Raw genomic sequence first — 18,047 nt, 5'->3', positions numbered from 1 at the left:
GGGCGGGGTCAGCTTTAGCTTAGTGATGAGGAGGACGAGTAATTATGTGTAAACTCATATCTATTCATGGATACTTTAAGTGCATTGAATGCTGCGATATGAAGAACAAAGGTTCAGTAGTAACTTCTTTTAAAGGATCTACTAACGATTTGGTCCTCTTTGTTTACAGGAGAGGACATGGGACATGTCTCTGGCTCTCAACTAGAAATAACTTAATATTTGAAAGCGTGATTCTTTAGAGGTCGGCGCATTGCTTGGAGGGGGGGGGAGGGGTGGGGAGGCTCAAACCATAACTCAACCCCCCCCCCCAGAAATTCGGACCAGACGGCGCCCGGTTCTCGGTGTGGGAGGAGCCATCGGCTTTCACCTGAGGGATCAACGGGGGGCGGCTCGGTGGTTTCTATGAAGGTGGTCTTCTCCTCTCCAGCCAGAGGCCTGCTCTCCCCACCGTCGAACATCCCGGACACGGCCACCGAGTACTTTGTCCCCGCCCTGCAGGACGGAGGGACACGAGACAGGAAGTGACATCAGCGTTTGACTCCAGAGAGTGGACTCCACCCTCCCATTACTATTCAGTAAGTTGTACAACATATATAAAAATATTTCCTATTTTTATACATAGATCTATCTATCTACGTATATGTTTTAAACTGAATACATCCACACACACTGCCGTATGGCTCAGTAATAAGTTATAATAACTAAGTAATAAGAAACGCTGAATTAAGGAACGTGTACAAACATCTGTAATCATCTCTTCTTACCTGAGCTCCTCCAGAACCACCGTGTTGTCGTAGGGTCCGACCCGCAGCTCCCCGAGATCGATGTCGTTCCCGTCGGGGTGAAAGGTCACTTTGTAGCCTCGGACCTCTCCGGGAGCAGGATCCCAGGAGACCCTGAAACTGGTCTTAGTGGGCTCCGAGGTCTGGAGGTTCCTGGGGGCCTTGTAGGGCGACACTGAAACAGAAAGAAACCCGGGACTTCAGGACAGAGCCTGTGCAGAATAACTGACCGCCCATCACGAAGCAGAGTCACGCTGAAGGTTTCGCTTTTCAACATCACAGCCGGTTTGCATGTTATGCAAAAGGCTTCAAATAAAATTCTTATTGAATATTTCCTTAATAATATAATATTATATTATTATTAATGATATTTAGGACTGATATTGGTTGACAGATTTAAGATATAAATAATATATTATTATATAATATTCAAGCAATGTTTTTCGTCAGTCGTAGAATGGGACTTTTTTTGTCCTGTAGGTACATGGGTGAACATTCCATTTAAAAACTTCACATCCAGCCTGACGGGCCAGTCACATGATGCCCATGTGACCCTCGGGGGGTGTCCATGACAAGGCGTTCTGAGGTGTGGGGGGGCAGAGTGTCAGTCAGAGGGTTGAATTATGGGCCAACGTACGTGTGGTTCCTACTCCTTGCCTTGCTTTGCCTTCCCTGCCCTTGTAGATGGGGTGGACGGAGATGTTGTAGGTGGTGGTGGGCTGCAGGCGCCCCATGAGGGTGGAGGTGCTCGTCCTGGGGATCTTGAGTATCGTTTCCTTGCCTCCGCCGATGGGGAAGTACTTGAGCCGGTAGTGGAGCAGCTTGCCCGGCGCCGGCGTCCAGGAGACCCTCATGGACCGCTCCGTCTCGTCTTTCACCGTCAACTTTTTGCCGGCGGGGGAGGCTGAAAGTAGAAAAACATGTTTTATCCAATGTGGCCGTAACACCGTAATTATAATTATAAAATGTTATAAAGCTCTCTGGATCTTCACACGTTTATAATCCCATGTGCACGGCTGTGTTTGGGGGCTACCGAACAGCCGTAAACATTTTGTTATTTTCTATCATAACCTCTTAAAACAGTAATCGTTCGCTCGTTGTTCGGTGTGGTTTCCCTTCATCTCCTTCAGCAATGGTAATGTGTTCATAGCTGCAGGCATAAACGCAGTAGTTCCATCAGCCGCAGGCCAGAACTAATTGGTAGAGAATAAAGTGCCCCCCCCTCCGAAACAACCACAAAGCCCAATAAAAATGAAATTCACATATTCCGGTGATTAAAACAACTTTGGGAATAATATTTATATATTTAATGATCCCAATGAAAGCTTTTCAGACTGCTGGATTTTTACTGGCGGAAAAAAGAAAAGTCCAACTTTTCACCGTGATGACGGATTTGAGGGAATCTCAGAAAGTGGAGAAGAAGAACTTAGAAAGAGAAAGAGGGAACAGAACAGAAAGCTTTAAAGACGTTGTTTCATCCACACGTCAGCTGAGTGTTGGTCGCCCTGTGAGCGGAGAGAACGAGGAACTCGTTGACACCTTTAGAAAGTTAATCATGTTGTAAACATGTCGTAAACATGTCATAACCATGTTGTAAATATGTAATAACCATGTTGTAAACATGTCGGAAATATGTCATAAGGGTGTTGTAAACATGTCGTAAACATGTCATAAGCATGTCATAAACGCGTGGGTATACGTGTCAGTAAACGTGGCGTAAACATGTCAAAAGCGTGTCATAAGCATGTCACTTGTAAACATAGTTTATTTATTTCTTCTTTGTAGCTTTCTTCTTTGTTGCTGTAAAGCAGTCAGATTGTTTGTCTGGGATGCCCCCCCCCCACCCCCCCGCCACTCCTTCCCCCCTCACCATCAGTGGTTTCCTGTCCAGCCAGCGGCTCGCTGCCTCCCCGCTCGTAGGCGGCGACCACGGAGATGTGGTAGAGCGTCTCGGGGCTCAGGCCGTCCAACAATGTGTCGGTCACGTCCCCCGGCAGCATTTTGTCTCCGGCCTCCCCGGAAAAAGGAGAGCGCCACCGGACGTTGTACGCCTTCACGGCGCCGGGCGCCGCCGTCCAGGACACCGCAAAGCTGGTGTCGGTGACGTCGCTAGTGACCAGGTCCTTGGGGGGTCCCACCTCTAAAAAACAAGAGCAGCCGTGAGCATTAATAAGTAAATAAGTATGGAAAGCAAACAGGTGAAATTAAACACTCACAGGAGGAGGAGCAAGAAGAGGATCAAGAAGAGGATCAGGAAGAGGAGCAGGAGGAGGAGCAGAAGGAGGAGCAGCATATTCAGTGTAGGCACACTGGAAGGAGGGAGAAGTTTCCACGCTGATGATTATCAGTTATTCCAGCATTTTGCTGATGGATCTCCTCTGAAGAAAGAGGCGGAGCAAAAGAGGAAAAAGACAAACCGCTCCAAATGTTTAAAGTCGGAAAAAATGGTCCCGGTGGAATCAAAGACCATTCAGAGCATTTAAAAAACAGTCTCTGTGCTGAAAAAGAACATTTGTGAAAGTGGAGAAGCTGATAGGCGGAGGAGAAACTGGTGGAGGAGAAGCTGTTGCGTGGAGGCCACCAGCTGATGTAGATGTCCTCCCGATCATCTGCTTGGAGGACATGTGGACACACTGCTGGGTTCAGCTTCCAGTGCTTCTGGTAACACGTAGAGGCTTTTAATTTGGCGGAGCTTTGGAGCGGAGAAGAACTCGAGCAGACGGCGCGTGGAATGTTCTAGCAGACGAAGCCTCACACACACACGGAACTACTTCTTCCAGAGAGATAATCCCATGACATGATTGGGGTCTCCAAGTCTATTCTTACTGATTCACTTAACATACTGACGTTGTGTTTTTCCATCACAGCCCAAAACTCAGATGCTTGTGTTTGGGTGTAAAAGTTTAGAAGACAAAATGAGAGAGTCGAACCTCAAACTTAATTAAAAGCTCCAGAAGAAAGAACAGTTTATGTACAAAACCAACATTTGAGTTGTGGCAGAATAGAAACGTATCACTCCACATGCCTGGAAGAGGCCATCGCTCCCTGGCAACAGCCTCCGTGTTAAAGCTGCATCCTCTCTCCTGACCTCAGTAAACATTGTAAACATGCGTTCACCACCTCCAGTTCTCTCTAGCTTCAACTGGTTTCAAGTCTTCTTCAGTACAGCACGATGCTCATTTAGTAAATGATGGTCCATAAATGAGGATGGAAGGTGTATAAGTAAACATGTCAGCCGGTGATCACAGTTCCTGTCCTTCATCCCCTTCCTGTGACATCTCAAGAGAGTCTTGAATTACACAGTACGTTTGATCTTTCATCACATCTACAAACTGGGAACTAAGGTGAAGATGAAAGAAGAAAACTACCAGAAACCTTTTGCTTTCATTGGTTCCTTGAGGTTATTTTGGGCTTCTGGTGGAAGACATTCAAAACTAGGAGGACACTCGGTGGGTCTCTGCAAGCCGAAGGTCCATCCTCCAGATGTTAACACAAGTCCAAAAGACGCGCTTCATGACTATCAGGCCAGAACATTCATATGTCCTCCTTGAGGGGATCCTTTGAATAAAGATGCACTGTCACCATCTGACTCCTGAAGACATTCTGCAGAAGTTCTCTATCCCACAGGAACCTTCTGTCATGCTGGTCCTACAGGCAGGAGGTCCTGGTTAATCTCAAGGTTTTGAGGGTTTTGTCCAAATGTGAAGGCAGCAGCAGAGCCTTCATACATATATAATGTATACACATATATCAGCTGTGGACAGGTTTACGCCATCCAAGTGACCTCATTGGACGTTTTCCAGGGTCCTCTGAACACATTCAGAATGAATAAAACCTCTTCTTACGGTAGTTTGAGCCGCCGTCTGGATTAACTAATAAATCACAGAAAGCATCGTAACCCTGCAGATATTTGGCAGGAAGAAGACTTTTCCATCTTAGCTCCCAATTGGTGGTAAACATGAAGCCGCTCAACGCAAGCTCTTCCTGTAGGACGGAACCAGCTGCCAGCACCGCGGACGTCTGGGGGTACGTCTGGGGAGTGAAACCAACGACCCCCGCATCAGCACAGACCATCTGTGTGAACCCAAAGCATGACGTTCTCGACCTACTTTCAGGGAAACCTGAGAGTCCAGAGACGCTCTCGGGGGGAGCCAAGCGGACCAATTACGAGCCGCCACGATGACTCGTCCACAGAGTCATCGGTTTGACTCGCTAACCCGTTGGAACGCCGGACCAAAGACACAAGCTACATCCTGCGCCTCCTTCTTCTGGTTACTATCATGACTTGTGTCAGAAGGGAGGACACCTCCCCGAAGGCGGGGCGTGGCGCGGCGCCTGAAAGGTTATCCCGGGAATTTCTGTGTGTGAAAGACTGTCTGAAGAAAGACAGACGGAGGTGAATGAGGACAGAAGGAGCGTGGAGACAGAGACACAAACAGAGACGCAGTGAGTCACTGCTCCGTCTTTCTCTTCTTCGTCTTCTTTCCGTCTGCTGGCGGAGCAGCAGTTCCACCCTGTGACATCACGCACCGGCAATAGGTCTCCGTGACGTGAAAGCCTTTTATATTATCGATAAATATAAAAGATTGTTCAATAAGTAATCACCACATTAGTCAATAATGTAAACTAACAATGGCTTACAAAGTAATCCTCTCATTGACATCTACTCACTTTTACTTCTTGGTTGAACTTTGACCTTCTGTATAAATGACCAGTGTTTTAACAGGGCAGGTAGAGAAGCTGCTCTTCAGGATGGATTCACCTTCACCATGCTCTTAAACTTAAAAATAGCTTTCCTCCTCCTCCTCCTCCCCTCCTTATCTTACTCTTGAGGAACAATAAGCCCTTTAAGCCTCTCCGGGGCCCGAAGGCTTTGACCCTGACCTGCCTCAGGCGTTGGCTTTAGGAGCCTCCTGACGACTTGGTCTACTTCCAGGATTTAGTCCCAGTCGGTTCCAGAGAAGACCTCAAACATTAGCCGAGGTTGTTGAGTCACAACACAAACGTGGTAATCGTGGATAAACCAGCAGCTGGTGGAGACCAAAACCAGAGCATAAGAAGGGATAAGATCGGACTGCCCTTCATCTGCAGAATGCAGCTGATGTTTTTCTTTTTCAAAAAGCAATAAATAAATCAAAAAAGTAGCCGGTTTACCTTCCAGCGTGGAGCCCCGCCCCTCCAGGGCGCCGCCCGGGCCAGACGAGTACTGTGCGGTGACGGCGACGTCGTACTGGGTCCCGGGCTCCAGGTTCTTGAGGAGGGCGACCTTGGTGTCGCCCTTCACTGACACCTCCTTCCTGGGGCCGCCGACGGAGGGTCTGTACGCCACGCGGTACTGCAACACGCTGCCCGGCGCTGGCTCCCAGGAGGCCTTCATGGAGGACACGGTCTCATCAAAAACCCTCAGGTCGCGGGGGGAGCCTCTGACTGAGGGAGGTCGGGGACAAGATCATGGATGGATTTTATTTGACATTTCATGGAAAAGCATGGAAATATTGCAGATTAAATAAGCACGTTCATTGATAACCTTGTCTGCCATTAAATGTATTTATTCAAGCTATATAACTGTATTGATTAGTAAAAACGTTTCTGATTATTCTTATTGATCGATTAGTTTAGCTATAACTCATTTGATTCCTTGTAAAGTGCTTAAAAAGGCAAACAGCACGGATTGCACACAGAAGAATGTACGTAAACATTTTCCTGTTCCATTCAAATCAATCAAGTCTTTGGTGTTTTTGTAGATATTAATGGCACAAACAATACTTATTTCATAAAGAATAGCAGCATGGACTTCTTTTAGAACAGTGGATGAGCCCAACAATGAGGATTTATGTCCTTCACTGGACGTCCTGCAGCTCCCAGTTGCTCCGGTCCACACACTGTTTGTGCTGGGCGGCTACCAGGACGTGCATTAGTGGAAGTAGGGCAAGTTCACACAATTCCCCTTTAAAAAAATAACAGCTCAAATAAAGAGGTGACTCATGTTTTACTGTTGCATCTGCCAGGCTGATGAATGTGTTGGCGTTTAAGTGAAATGTACTTCTGTGTTTTTCCCCCCATTTAGTTGTCAGAAAATAAAGAAAAAGAAATCTGACTTCCCAGCTGGCTGCAGGACTTGATGCCACGAGCAAAAAACGCAATTCATGAGGAAAAAGCCGAGTCGATGCAGAGTTAAAGTTACAGCTCTGTAGACGTGATGGCAACAGGAGAAATCGAGCGGCTGGAAGGAACCTGGGAAAAGCGCAGCTACGCTCCGATGTCGTCGCCACGGAGACGGGTTATTGTTTGTTTGGCTCAGGTTTGATAGTCACTGCCCCCCCGCCATGTGATGGATGAGAACGACGACTTATTCCCATGTTCCTTCTGCTATCGTTTACATTTAGCCGAGGTTATGAGGAGAATATATTTCTACAAAGCATAACAAGGTGTCACCTTCTTTGGTGGTGCCCTCCGTCTGCAGCACCCCTCCGGGGCCCGACCCGTACTCGGCAGTGACGGTGACCCGGTAGGTGGTTTGAGGCCGCAGCTCCTGCAGCACGATGGTGGTCTCGGGTCCCGCGGTGTTGGTCTCGAGCCTGAAGCCTTCGCCCCCCACCGATTGGTAGGTCAGCCGGTAGCGAGCGACGTCTCCCGGCGCCGCCTGCCATGACACCCTGAAGCTCTCCGCGGTCTCCTCGGAGACCCTCAGGGAGCTCACGGAGCCCAGTTCTGCAGCGCAAAGGGGGTCTGTTAGCTTTAGCCTTAGCTCCCATTGGAAGCGACCACTCGGGCCCAACATACCTTCTAAAGTGGTCTCGAAGCCGGTTATGGGCAAGCTCCGCCCCTTGTCGTACTGCGCGTGGACGTGGACCTCGTAGCGGGTGACAGGGACGAGGTTGGGGAGGACGGTGGCGAGCTCGTTCCCGGGGACGGACATGGACACTAATTGTCCGTCCTCGCCGCCTGCCGGCTTGAACTGGACCAGGAAGGACTCCACGTTGGGGGCGTCGATCTGCCAGGCGGCCCGGAAGCTTCTGGGGCCGACCTCCGAGAAGGTCAGGGCCCTCGGCTGGATCAGACCTGGAGGACGAGGGGGGGTCAGGTTACGGGGAAGGAGCGGATGTCACAAGGTGCTTCACAATAAAAGATCTAGACAACAAGCTAAAAACAAAAGAGGAATGAGGCAATGAAATATACTTTTTTAAGTTGAAAAGATTTCATCTTTAGTGGAGAAACTCTGCAGATGGAGAAAGATGCGGCTGAAGGACTAATATTCAAAATATTCAACATCTAAATGCCAATTAGATCAAATGAAACCAACACCATCCGTAAATATCGCCATCCATAAACCACCAGACATATTTCCGGATGATTCACAGACTTTGTAGCACTTCTAATAAGAAAAAGTCTCACAGAGGAGCAGATTCCCATTGAGTGCGTTTCAGTGGGTGAAACAACGCTTTTGTGACCCAACAAGTCGCGCCCAGAGATCAAAAGGAGCACATGTGTTCAGCACATTGAGGCGGCGAGGGGGGGGCTGATGAATGAGTGATGGCGTGCACATATACGTTGGTGATTTATGGACCATATGTTGGTTTGAGCCCCATCAATGCTCTAAATCAGCAAAGACGTCTCATTAAACATAAGTAAGTCAAGTGTATATTTGTATACAAGTCAAATCTCCTTTTTAAACTGAATTAGAGGTTGAACATGGAGACGGTTGGTGCTGCTTGTGTGATGCTAAGCTAGCTCGTTCCAAAATGAAACCAGGATGGATACTAGTAATATATAGGCAGATAAGCAGACTAGTACAAGCAACTATTCTCACAGATGAACCATTTATAAACACGCTAAAAACACTCGACTGAGTCATAATGAATAAACAACAAGGATCTTTGTAAAGAAAAGAAAAAGAAAACCCTTCTCCGTTTCCACGGATACGGCTAAAGACACAGTCCAGTAGAAAACACATTCAACGTGCAGAGAAGTTGTAACTCAGGAGGAACCAGAATGCACCTTTTTAACGGTGACGGGTCTGAAAGTGCGTCGTACTCACCCCTCTGCTGGATGGCGCCGAGCTCCTGCTCGATCCTCAGGCAGATGGACTGCGTGAGCTCCTTGGAGATCCTCTGGAAGGCGTCGAAGTCCTCCACCGTGTACACGTGGGTGTCGGCGGGCTCGTTGGCGATGGCCTCCAGCTCCGTCCGCACGGCGTCCTTCACGCCCACGGCGAAGATCTCCACGTCGGCACGCCTCAGCTTGGTGGCCGGCTCCTGGAAGGCGTCGGACGACTTCCCGTCAGTGATGAGGATGTTGACGCGGGGGACGTTGGGCCGCGCCCCCCTGGCGGTCTGGAAGACCTTCTCCCTCACGTAGGTCATGGCCCTGCCGGTGTTGGTGGAGCCGCCGCGGTATGGGAAGCTCCTCACGGCCTTCACCATGGCGGCCAGGTCGTGGTGGGTGTTGAGATAGAACTCAGTGTGGGGGTCTCTGCTGTACTGCACCAGGCTGATCTGGACCTTGTCTCGCCCGATGTCGAAGGTGGTGACCAGCACCTCCAGGAAGGCTCGCACTTTAGCGAAGTTCATCAGGCCGATGCTGTAAGAGCCGTCGACCAGGAGGACCACGTCGGCCTGGACGTCCACGCCGAGAGAGCACTCTGAGAAGAGGAAGCACGACGCACAACGTTACTCCACTTCAACTACACCAGAGGAGGAAGACAATAATCCATGAATTCAAGTGGTAAACATTAATTTATTATACTCTAATGAAATATAAACATCAATCTGTGGATTCATAAGCTAAGATAATTGGCATGAGGGTGGGATTCATCTCCTGAATTATTCCTCTAAAGTGGTCCATTCGCATTACTACGTCACTCAAAAGCCTCTTGGTACCCACCCATTAACACTTTAACCGGTTGGGTCTTCTGCATGACGGCGAGGGGCTCGCTGGCCACCAGGCCCCTCAGGGCCGACACACTGATCTGGTACTCTGTGTCTGGAGAAAGGTCCCTGACCACCACCGAGCTCTGGCCCGGGCCCACGTAGAGCTCCTGCCGCTTGGCGCCGGCCATCATGGGGACCGTCTTCACCACGTAGCCGGAGTACTCTGCCATGGGGGCGTCCCAGGTCAGGCGCAGGGACTTGGAGGCCACCTCGAGGACCTGGAGGTTGGAGGCCGGCTCCACGACTGCAAAGGAAGTCAGGAGTCAGCGGCATCGGACACCCGCGTTCCCCGAAGCAAAGAACCACAGCTCGATAAGAAACGGTTGCTCCGGCGGTTTGGAAGCGGCGTGATCTCGCCCCTCACCTTCTTCCCCGCTGACGATGGCGGAGAGCTGCTCGTCCACGCCGGCGCACAGCTGAGCGACGAGCTGCTTCTGCACGCTCCTGATCTGGTCGAAGTTGGCCACGGTGAAGACGTGACTTCTGTGAGGCGCGGAGGCCATCAGCTTCATCTCCTCAGTGTCCGCCTGCTGGACGCCTGAAGCGGGCGGGAAAAAAGAAAAGAGGGAGGGGGGTCGATCAAAACCGATTGAGCCACTTCCTACAGAGTTTGAGGACAAAGTGGAGCGAAACCTCGTTAAAAGTTCTCCAGCTGAACTTTTTTCTCCTATTTGCTGGAAAGTCACGGTCAGTAATTATGAAACCGGTCCGAGTTTTACGATCCCATATTGTTTCTGCAACACTTCAGTAAAGCTGAGAATGGAAACTTTATGATAAACACACAAGGAAAGGAACGTGGCGCCTGTCCCTGATGACTGGTGAACATGTTATATATCATATGCTAACTCTAACCCATAAACAAAAACTATTGACCAGACCACCAGATGTTTCCAGCCTCTCAAGGCTTCGGTACATATGTGATAAGAGAAGACTCCACCACGCTACGACCTATACGAACTGTTTCACCCGGCCGTGAACCCCCCCATGATCTCCCAGCTAAAGAGCGCTGGATGGGACTGGGAAGTCTGGTGAACTGCTCGTGGCTACGTACCGAGCACAAAGATCTCCACCCCGGCGCTCCGGAGCTGGCGGGCGGATGTCTCCACCGCATCCTCCGACTTGCCGTCCGTGATGATCACCAGAACTTTGGGGAAGTCCTTCCGGGCCCCACCCTCCTCGGTGAAGCTGTTCTTCAGGACATAGTCCAGAGCATCGCCTGCAGACGCAACGAGACATCATCATGAATTTAGCGATGGAGGTGCAACTCTAATTAATGAGCAGAACGGTTTGATGGAGTAACTCGTTTTTAAACATTTTGACTTGGAAAAGAGAAAATAAACTGCTGAATAAAGAGTAGTAAAACGCAATATTTTGATTTAGAAAAATTGAAGAAAAGAAAATGCAAACAAAATAGTGCTGCTGAAAGTGAAATAACATTCAAATATTTCTTCAGGATTTTGATTACGAATGCTTTATTTTCCCTTCTCTGTACATTCATATTTATGTCCATTAAGTGAAAGGTAGAAAATGTATGTTTACACCCAAACAAGAATAACAGCTGTAGGTAGTGTTGATAGAATAGGTATGACCGGGTGGAATCCAGTCATCAAGGTGGAGGCACCACCCACCTGTCTTGGTGTCTCCCCCCTTGTAGGGCAGCGAGCCAATGGCGCGGAGCAGCTCGGGTCGGGTGGCGTGACGATTGAGGGGGAACTCGGTCCGCGGGTCGCTGCCGTACTGGACAACGCCCACCCGGGTCCGGTCCGCCCCCACCTGAAAGGCGCCGGCCGCCGCCGAGAGGAAGCCGCGCACGTATTTGAAGTTTGCCCTGCCGACGCTCCAGGAGCCGTCCACCAAGAACACCACGTCGGCCACGGCGCTGGAGGAGCATTCTGGGTAAAAAATAAAGGAAGAAGTGAGAGGAAGCAAATAATCAGAAGAAGCACAAAAGGTCAATTTAACACAAAAAATAACTAGGCAGTTTCACAACAGCAACAAAACATTTTCGATAACTAAATCAAAATTCTCAGTTAGAGGAGGAGACGTTTTTCCATCCCAACTGAAGGAAGACGGTAGGTATTTGGGAGGTAGGTGCTGGTGTTGGTGTTGGTGTTGCTGGTGTTGCTGGTGTTGTTGGTGTTGCTGGTGTTGTTGGTGTTGCTGGTGTTGTTGGTGGTTTCGGTTTCGGAGGGCGGCATGGCGCTGGGAGTTGGGCCCACTCGTCAAATCAGGGTTTGAATGAACAAAAGGACTCACTGACGGAATGTGAAGGGTCTGGTTTCCTGGAAGCTCCTCTGGTGTCACTACTGGACTCGACTGAAAGACAAAAGCACAATCATGTTAGATAAGATCCTCAGCGGTGTTTAGATCTCCTTCTGATGCCAGTAACTTTTCTTCAACAAAAGACTGAAACTGCAACAAAACCTTTCTTTTCTTTCCATCAATGAGATATCAGTTTTCTCATCTGACGTTGATTTTTTTCTTGTACAACATTTCGTCCGATAAACAACATGCAAAGCGAGCTTCCAAATGACAAAACAAGCGCGCTGATGTCATCGTTTTTTTCAGGTCATCAGTGTTTGTTGCGGCGACAAGCGGGCCTCCCCACCACACACACACCCAGCCTTTGTGTCTGTTAACATGCTGCAGGTTTTCTTCTGCCATCTCATCCGTAGATTTAATGCCTCTTTCACCGACTAAATCAGTGGCTCACTAAACATTCTGGCTTGTGATGCCTTCAAGTGAAGCTACTTCTGGGGACTGTTTTAACCAGCTCAACCAAATGAAGGAGACAGAAAGAGACAAAAATATAATAATTTTGTTTTTAGATTTGCATTTTGTAAATTATGGTGCATTTAGAGAACAAACGGACCATAAAGCAGGTGCTTTAGGGCGGGGCTACACAATGATCGACAGGTGTCTAGCAGAGTATTCCAAATATGTTTACTTCTTTTCATTGTTTGCAACCTTACAGCAACAACATGGCAAAGTCGCAATTCCAAGATGGAAACCACCCAATCACCAAACTCTGTCATTTTGTTTCCAATTTGTAAATAAGCTTGTAAAGCCAGCCAAGATTTCCAACCCATTGAAGATGCTAAAACTCTCAATGTTCAAAGGTCTGTTGAGAACATCTGGTCCATTTTGTAGCTGTTAAGGAGCTTTTACATGCTCTTCATCATCTGTTATCAAACAGAAGAATTTTCTTTGTGAGGACTCGTTCCTCCAAAGGGTCAATTATTTTGTGAAAGATGTCCAATGGTGACTTTCTTCAATTCAACCATTGACATTTTTTGTGCCTCCACACAGTTTCAGACACAAAATGACTCACAGCTGCACTTTGTCCTGTTTGGCCCCCTGTCCTGTGCATTTTTGAAATTTGTCTAATCAGTGTATTGCATTCAAATGTTTGCAAAGCTCAATACTTGCTTCATTTATTACGAGTAGAATACTTGACGGATATTGTGGTGTTTCTCAGCTTGTTTCCACGGTCTGATGACAAAGTTTAATCCATTTTAAAAAATGACATGTGATCAGGTACTCAAGAAGAACAGCTACTCAATGGTGGTGTTTTCTCTACTTCAGTACAGTTATTATAAAGCTAACCCAAACTAAAATACTGAGGAACAGATGATTGATTGAACATTGAACGAGGTGCAGAGGGTGCATGAGACCTCTGCGGCGTCTGGATGTGGTAATCAGACCCGGGTGGACTCGGTGACTCACGTGTGAGCTGGCCGTGGACTGGCAGACTCTCCTCTGATCCGGCGTACGCAGATATCGTTACGGCATAATCCACATCTGGACTCAGGTCAGGGATGGAGGTCTTCGTTGCAGATGCCGGCAGAGTAAATTCTTTCGTTGGTTCTTCTACAAGAATGTAAAAAAAAAAGAAAATAAGTAAAGTCAGAGGGAAGCTATTAGGAAACTATGAGCATGACTTCATTCCTCCGAAAGTGAAAACAAGGCTTCAGAAGAACCTGAGGACTGGAAGAGCAGCGTTAACAGTTTGACTCATTTAATGAAATCTTTCCGCATTACTACGAATGTTAACCCTTAAATACACGATTCTTCCATTATATGACTTGGCATCAAATAGTTGGTTTTTATTCAATATTCGTTGTTATGTTGATTCTACTGGTTGAGATATTTCCTATGCTAATTGGTCCGATTTACAAGATTAATAATATGAAAAGATCCAATACATTTCTACAAACTAAGTACATTATCAACTCAAGCCCTCACTTGTACCCAACTATGACAAAAATGACTATTGACACTGAACCAATTTCGTGGTTTACAGGTCAAAGAGCATGGCCTCTTAATTCACCTTTTATAGATATGTTCTGGTGGGTAGACTGTAGTTAGAATAAGCATATTCTTCATAATTTAGATCATTTTGATTTGATCAAAGGTTTAAAATGGGTCTTTAATTAACAAGCTTATCAAACATAGCTATTGAATGTAATTAAATATAGTTAAATATGCACGTTGAGTGAGCTGATTTACATTAAAGTTACAACTGGAAGTTATTCAATGTAAATATGCAAGAGACTATTAGTTCCGTAAGTTAGCTAGTTGGCTAACAGGTAGGCTAACGGTAGTTCTGTCTCTTCACATTTAAACTGTAACAGCTAATCTCTATGTATGAAACAGCTCATCCACTTGTGATGCATTATTCTATTTGATAAACACTCATAACTAGTTATGACTTTCGTATGTGTGGACTCAAACAAAAGCAGCTGATCTCCTGTGGAAGGAGAATAAAGCATGATTACAAATGGCAGAATGGCAAAGGGAAGGTGTCACATCCATCTGAGTTTAATGAACTCAGATGGATGTGACACATTCCCTCTTTGAGCTAAACTAATACTGACAATTTTTCCATGGCAGTGATAATGTTTTTCTCGTGGGTTTTTTTCTTCTTAAATGTCATTAGAGCTCCCGGAGCCAAACATGTGTCGGCAGAGATCTTCAGATAATTGGGGGGAGTGTTGAGTCTTGCTGGGCAGAGCGATGTCTAAGACAGTTTATGACACTTAAAACGTTCGTGCCTGGCAGGACATAACTCGCAGGTTTAATGAGCACCCACCTGTGTCTGAGGTCACTCGTATTCTGTAGCCCTCTATGCTCGACCGGGGTTTGCTCCACACCATTTGCACCGTGTTCTCATTTAAAATCTTGAATCTCAAATTTGTCGGCGGGTCGACTGTGGAGAGACAAAGTAAACACGGTTAGTGCGGAGCTTCAAGAGGTGGAGGTATTGAAATGTGCAAAAGGTAAAAGAGTCAACACTTCCAGGGGGAAGTTCGGACATGTTCACTGCTGGTGAACAAACTCAACAAAGACAAAGAAAATACAGATGTGGTGGAAGCCATTTTGAATAGGGCGGGGGGGGTAAATGACCTCCTGTTTGAGCTTTTGTGGCCAGCGGCCACAGTCAAAGACTCAAGCAACAACCACTGAGACAACAAACACAAGAAAACAACACAATGTACCTTCCTACGGTTTGGAAGGGAACACAAACAGGGTGGATGGAAAGTGGGGGAACTTTGACTGAGACCAGATCTCCAGAGGCAAAGAAAGACCATCTCAATCTCAAGTTCTGAGCTCTCAGACTGTAAACAAAGTGTCCATTAAACGTCAGATGAAATTCAAGATACTCAGATTGAACTGAACATTTTCAGATTCAAAAGGCTTATTTGGTCATATTTAGTTATTATTGGTTAGAAATCACACCTTAATGGTATCAATTAAGCATCTGTCCAATCGGTTAATGGTTATGTCCTGTGCACATACAATTTGACACTTCTTTTTTACATAACTAACTGATTTTGGAAAAATTCTCATTTCTCATTCTAAACTCCCATTTTGGCCAACACGTTCCTACAGTACACATAGTTACCTGACAGTGTGACCTGACAGTTATTACAGGTAAGAATACAAGCTAACGTTAGATAGCTTAGCTTGTGTAATAATAACAAGTGAGTTATTGAAGGTAATAGTACAAGCTAACGTTAACTCCGTCAGCTAGCATAAGGTAGGTAATGATTACACCTGACGGTTATTATAGGTAAGAATACAAGCTAACGTTAGATAGCTGACCTTAGGTGATAATTACACCTGACAGTTATTATAGGTAAGAACACAAGCTAATGTTAGATAGCTGACCTTAGGTGATAAATACACCTGGCAGTTATTACAGGTAAGAATACAAGCTAACGTTAACTCTGTCAGCTAGCATAAGGTAGGTAACGATTACACCTGACGGTTATTATAGGTAAGAATACAAGCTATCGTTAGATAGCTGACCTTAGGTGATAATTACACCTGACAGTTATTATAGGTAATAATACAAGCTAATGTTAGATAGCTGACCTTAGGTGATAAATACACCTGGCAGTTATTACAGGTAAGAATACAAGCTAACGTTAGAGCACCTTAGGTGATAATCACGCCTGGCAGTTATTACAGGTAAGAATACAAGCTAACGTTAACTCTGTCAGCTAGCATAAGGTAGGTAATGATTACACCTGACGGTTATTATAGGTAAGAATACAAGCTATCGTTAGATAGCTGACCGTAGGTGATAATTACACCTGACAGTTATTATAGGTAAGAATACAAGCTAATGTTAGATAGCTGACCTTAGGTGATAAATACACCTGCCAGTTATTACAGGTAAGAATACAAGCTAACGTTAGAGCACCTTAGGTGATAATCACGCCTGGCAGTTATTGGCAGTTATTGCAGGTAAGAATACAAGCTAACGTTAGATAGCTTACCTTAGGTGATAATCACGCCTGGCAGTTATTGCAGGTAAGAATACAAGCTAACGTTAGCTCTGTCAGGTAGCCATCCTTTGCATCTGACAGTTTTATAAATAGACCATTTTACAATTGACGTTTTTGAAAGAAAAAAATGTTTAAATGAATTCCTGTAGAATTCAGATCAATATAAATTTATTGAAACTTGAAAATTACAATTGTTATGGCCATTCTTTGCTTCCATACATGTCATATTAACAAACAACTGACAACTTTTAATGTTTTGTTTCTGTTCCAATAATCTCTTTGGCTGTTAATGTGAAGGAAGAACTTTTTAAATTCTGGAGAAAACTAGCCAGTTAGCAAAACATTTTACAAGAACGTTTTCCACCCACAAACTAAAACATGGACCGGCTGATTTGCTGCAGACTGTCCATGACCTCAATCCAATTCATGTTGAATTGACAAACATCAACAACACAGATCTGATGAAACTCTCCAGTATTGATTATACAATGGGTAAAATCGGATTAATGACTTCCACAGTCTCCATTGCAAACCTCATAAAAGAATACACAATGCCGGTGAGGTCACGTGTACGTCTTTTTTCTGTTCACGTTTCCAAACATCTGCACCAGAGGCTCTTAAATTGCTTACCAAATTTGAGTTTTTTTAATATTCCATCAGAGAAACTTTCTTCTCCTTTTGCTCCTGTTGAAAATTCCCAGAATCCTTTTAGGATCTGCTGTAATTTAAGAACCGCTGGAGTTGATGATAACAAAGTGCACACAGGTTAAAATCTAATTTATTAATTTGGACACGTAGGAAATCATGCATCACGTGTACATGAAAAGTTGTTTTCAACAACTTGGGGCAACGGACAAAAAAGGTTCCATGTACACAACAGGCAACAGATTATTATTTTGTAATATTTTAAAATGATATTCTTCAGGTTGGGGTCGATAATGAGATCATTAATGAGTAAAAGTTCGCCTACCCAAAGATCTAGCTTGCTATAATCTACATATTCTTCTATTAAGTTTAAAATAACTAAATGTACCACTATTAAACAAGTTGAAGTAGCCTCATGAAAGTATGTTAACTACATGAATGAAAGTAAATCCTGCAAGAAAGGATGCATCTTTAATATCGATGAATAGGCTGCTTCTGAATACCAGAGAGTTGGATATTTTGTATTTCTAGTGAAATATATTGTGCCGATCGCTTAATCAAATAAAACACAGAAACAACACTTTGATAGTCACATTGATATTGAATTCTTCCGTAAACTAAAATCTCTACCGACCTGTAACAGGTGGAAACCTAAATCTAATCCTCAATCTTTTTATGCTGGAGGAACGCTGATCTATTGCTGCACAGATTCTCCTGAGGCCACGCTAGTAAAAGTCACAATAAAACCAAACGCTGATAATTGTGTATCTAGCTAGAGTTTCAAACATTAAAGTGTCATAGCAGAGGGGGTTTTATAGACCGCCAACCATCTGTTAGTAGTGAGAGTGAAGAATATCATTGTGAAATATTGTCGTGAAGCGAGGACTCGGGGTCGG

At 45.7% G+C, this 18,047-nt stretch overlaps 1 protein-coding gene across 4 annotated transcripts in view; it reads right to left on the bottom strand.

Moving 5' to 3' along the window:
- Positions 1 to 18,047, bottom strand: part of col12a1b (collagen, type XII, alpha 1b) — a 60,348-nt gene that overhangs the window by 40,111 nt on the left and 2,190 nt on the right. For all 4 annotated transcript variants that reach the window (XM_078093390.1, XM_040160972.2, XM_078093389.1 and 1 more), the window contains 15 exons: positions 14,805 to 14,921; positions 13,439 to 13,582; positions 11,969 to 12,028; positions 11,341 to 11,604; positions 10,764 to 10,928; positions 10,077 to 10,250; positions 9,666 to 9,956; positions 8,821 to 9,423; positions 7,566 to 7,844; positions 7,218 to 7,493; positions 5,937 to 6,209; positions 2,653 to 2,922; positions 1,420 to 1,686; positions 765 to 957; positions 368 to 492 (listed from right to left, as the gene is read on the bottom strand). In XM_078093390.1, coding sequence (XP_077949516.1) covers positions 368 to 492; positions 765 to 957; positions 1,420 to 1,686; positions 2,653 to 2,922; positions 5,937 to 6,209; positions 7,218 to 7,493; positions 7,566 to 7,844; positions 8,821 to 9,423; positions 9,666 to 9,956; positions 10,077 to 10,250; positions 10,764 to 10,928; positions 11,341 to 11,604; positions 11,969 to 12,028; positions 13,439 to 13,582; positions 14,805 to 14,921 — 3,501 coding nt within the window. The remainder of the gene's footprint in view (positions 1 to 367; positions 493 to 764; positions 958 to 1,419; positions 1,687 to 2,652; positions 2,923 to 5,936; positions 6,210 to 7,217; positions 7,494 to 7,565; positions 7,845 to 8,820; positions 9,424 to 9,665; positions 9,957 to 10,076; positions 10,251 to 10,763; positions 10,929 to 11,340; positions 11,605 to 11,968; positions 12,029 to 13,438; positions 13,583 to 14,804; positions 14,922 to 18,047) is intronic.

Source organism: Gasterosteus aculeatus, chromosome 18, assembly GCF_964276395.1.
Source record: "Gasterosteus aculeatus chromosome 18, fGasAcu3.hap1.1, whole genome shotgun sequence".
Classification (NCBI taxonomy): domain Eukaryota; kingdom Metazoa; phylum Chordata; class Actinopteri; order Perciformes; family Gasterosteidae; genus Gasterosteus; species Gasterosteus aculeatus.
Note: the sequence above shows the minus strand (reverse complement) of the source record. Positions and strands in the feature narration are given on the sequence as shown.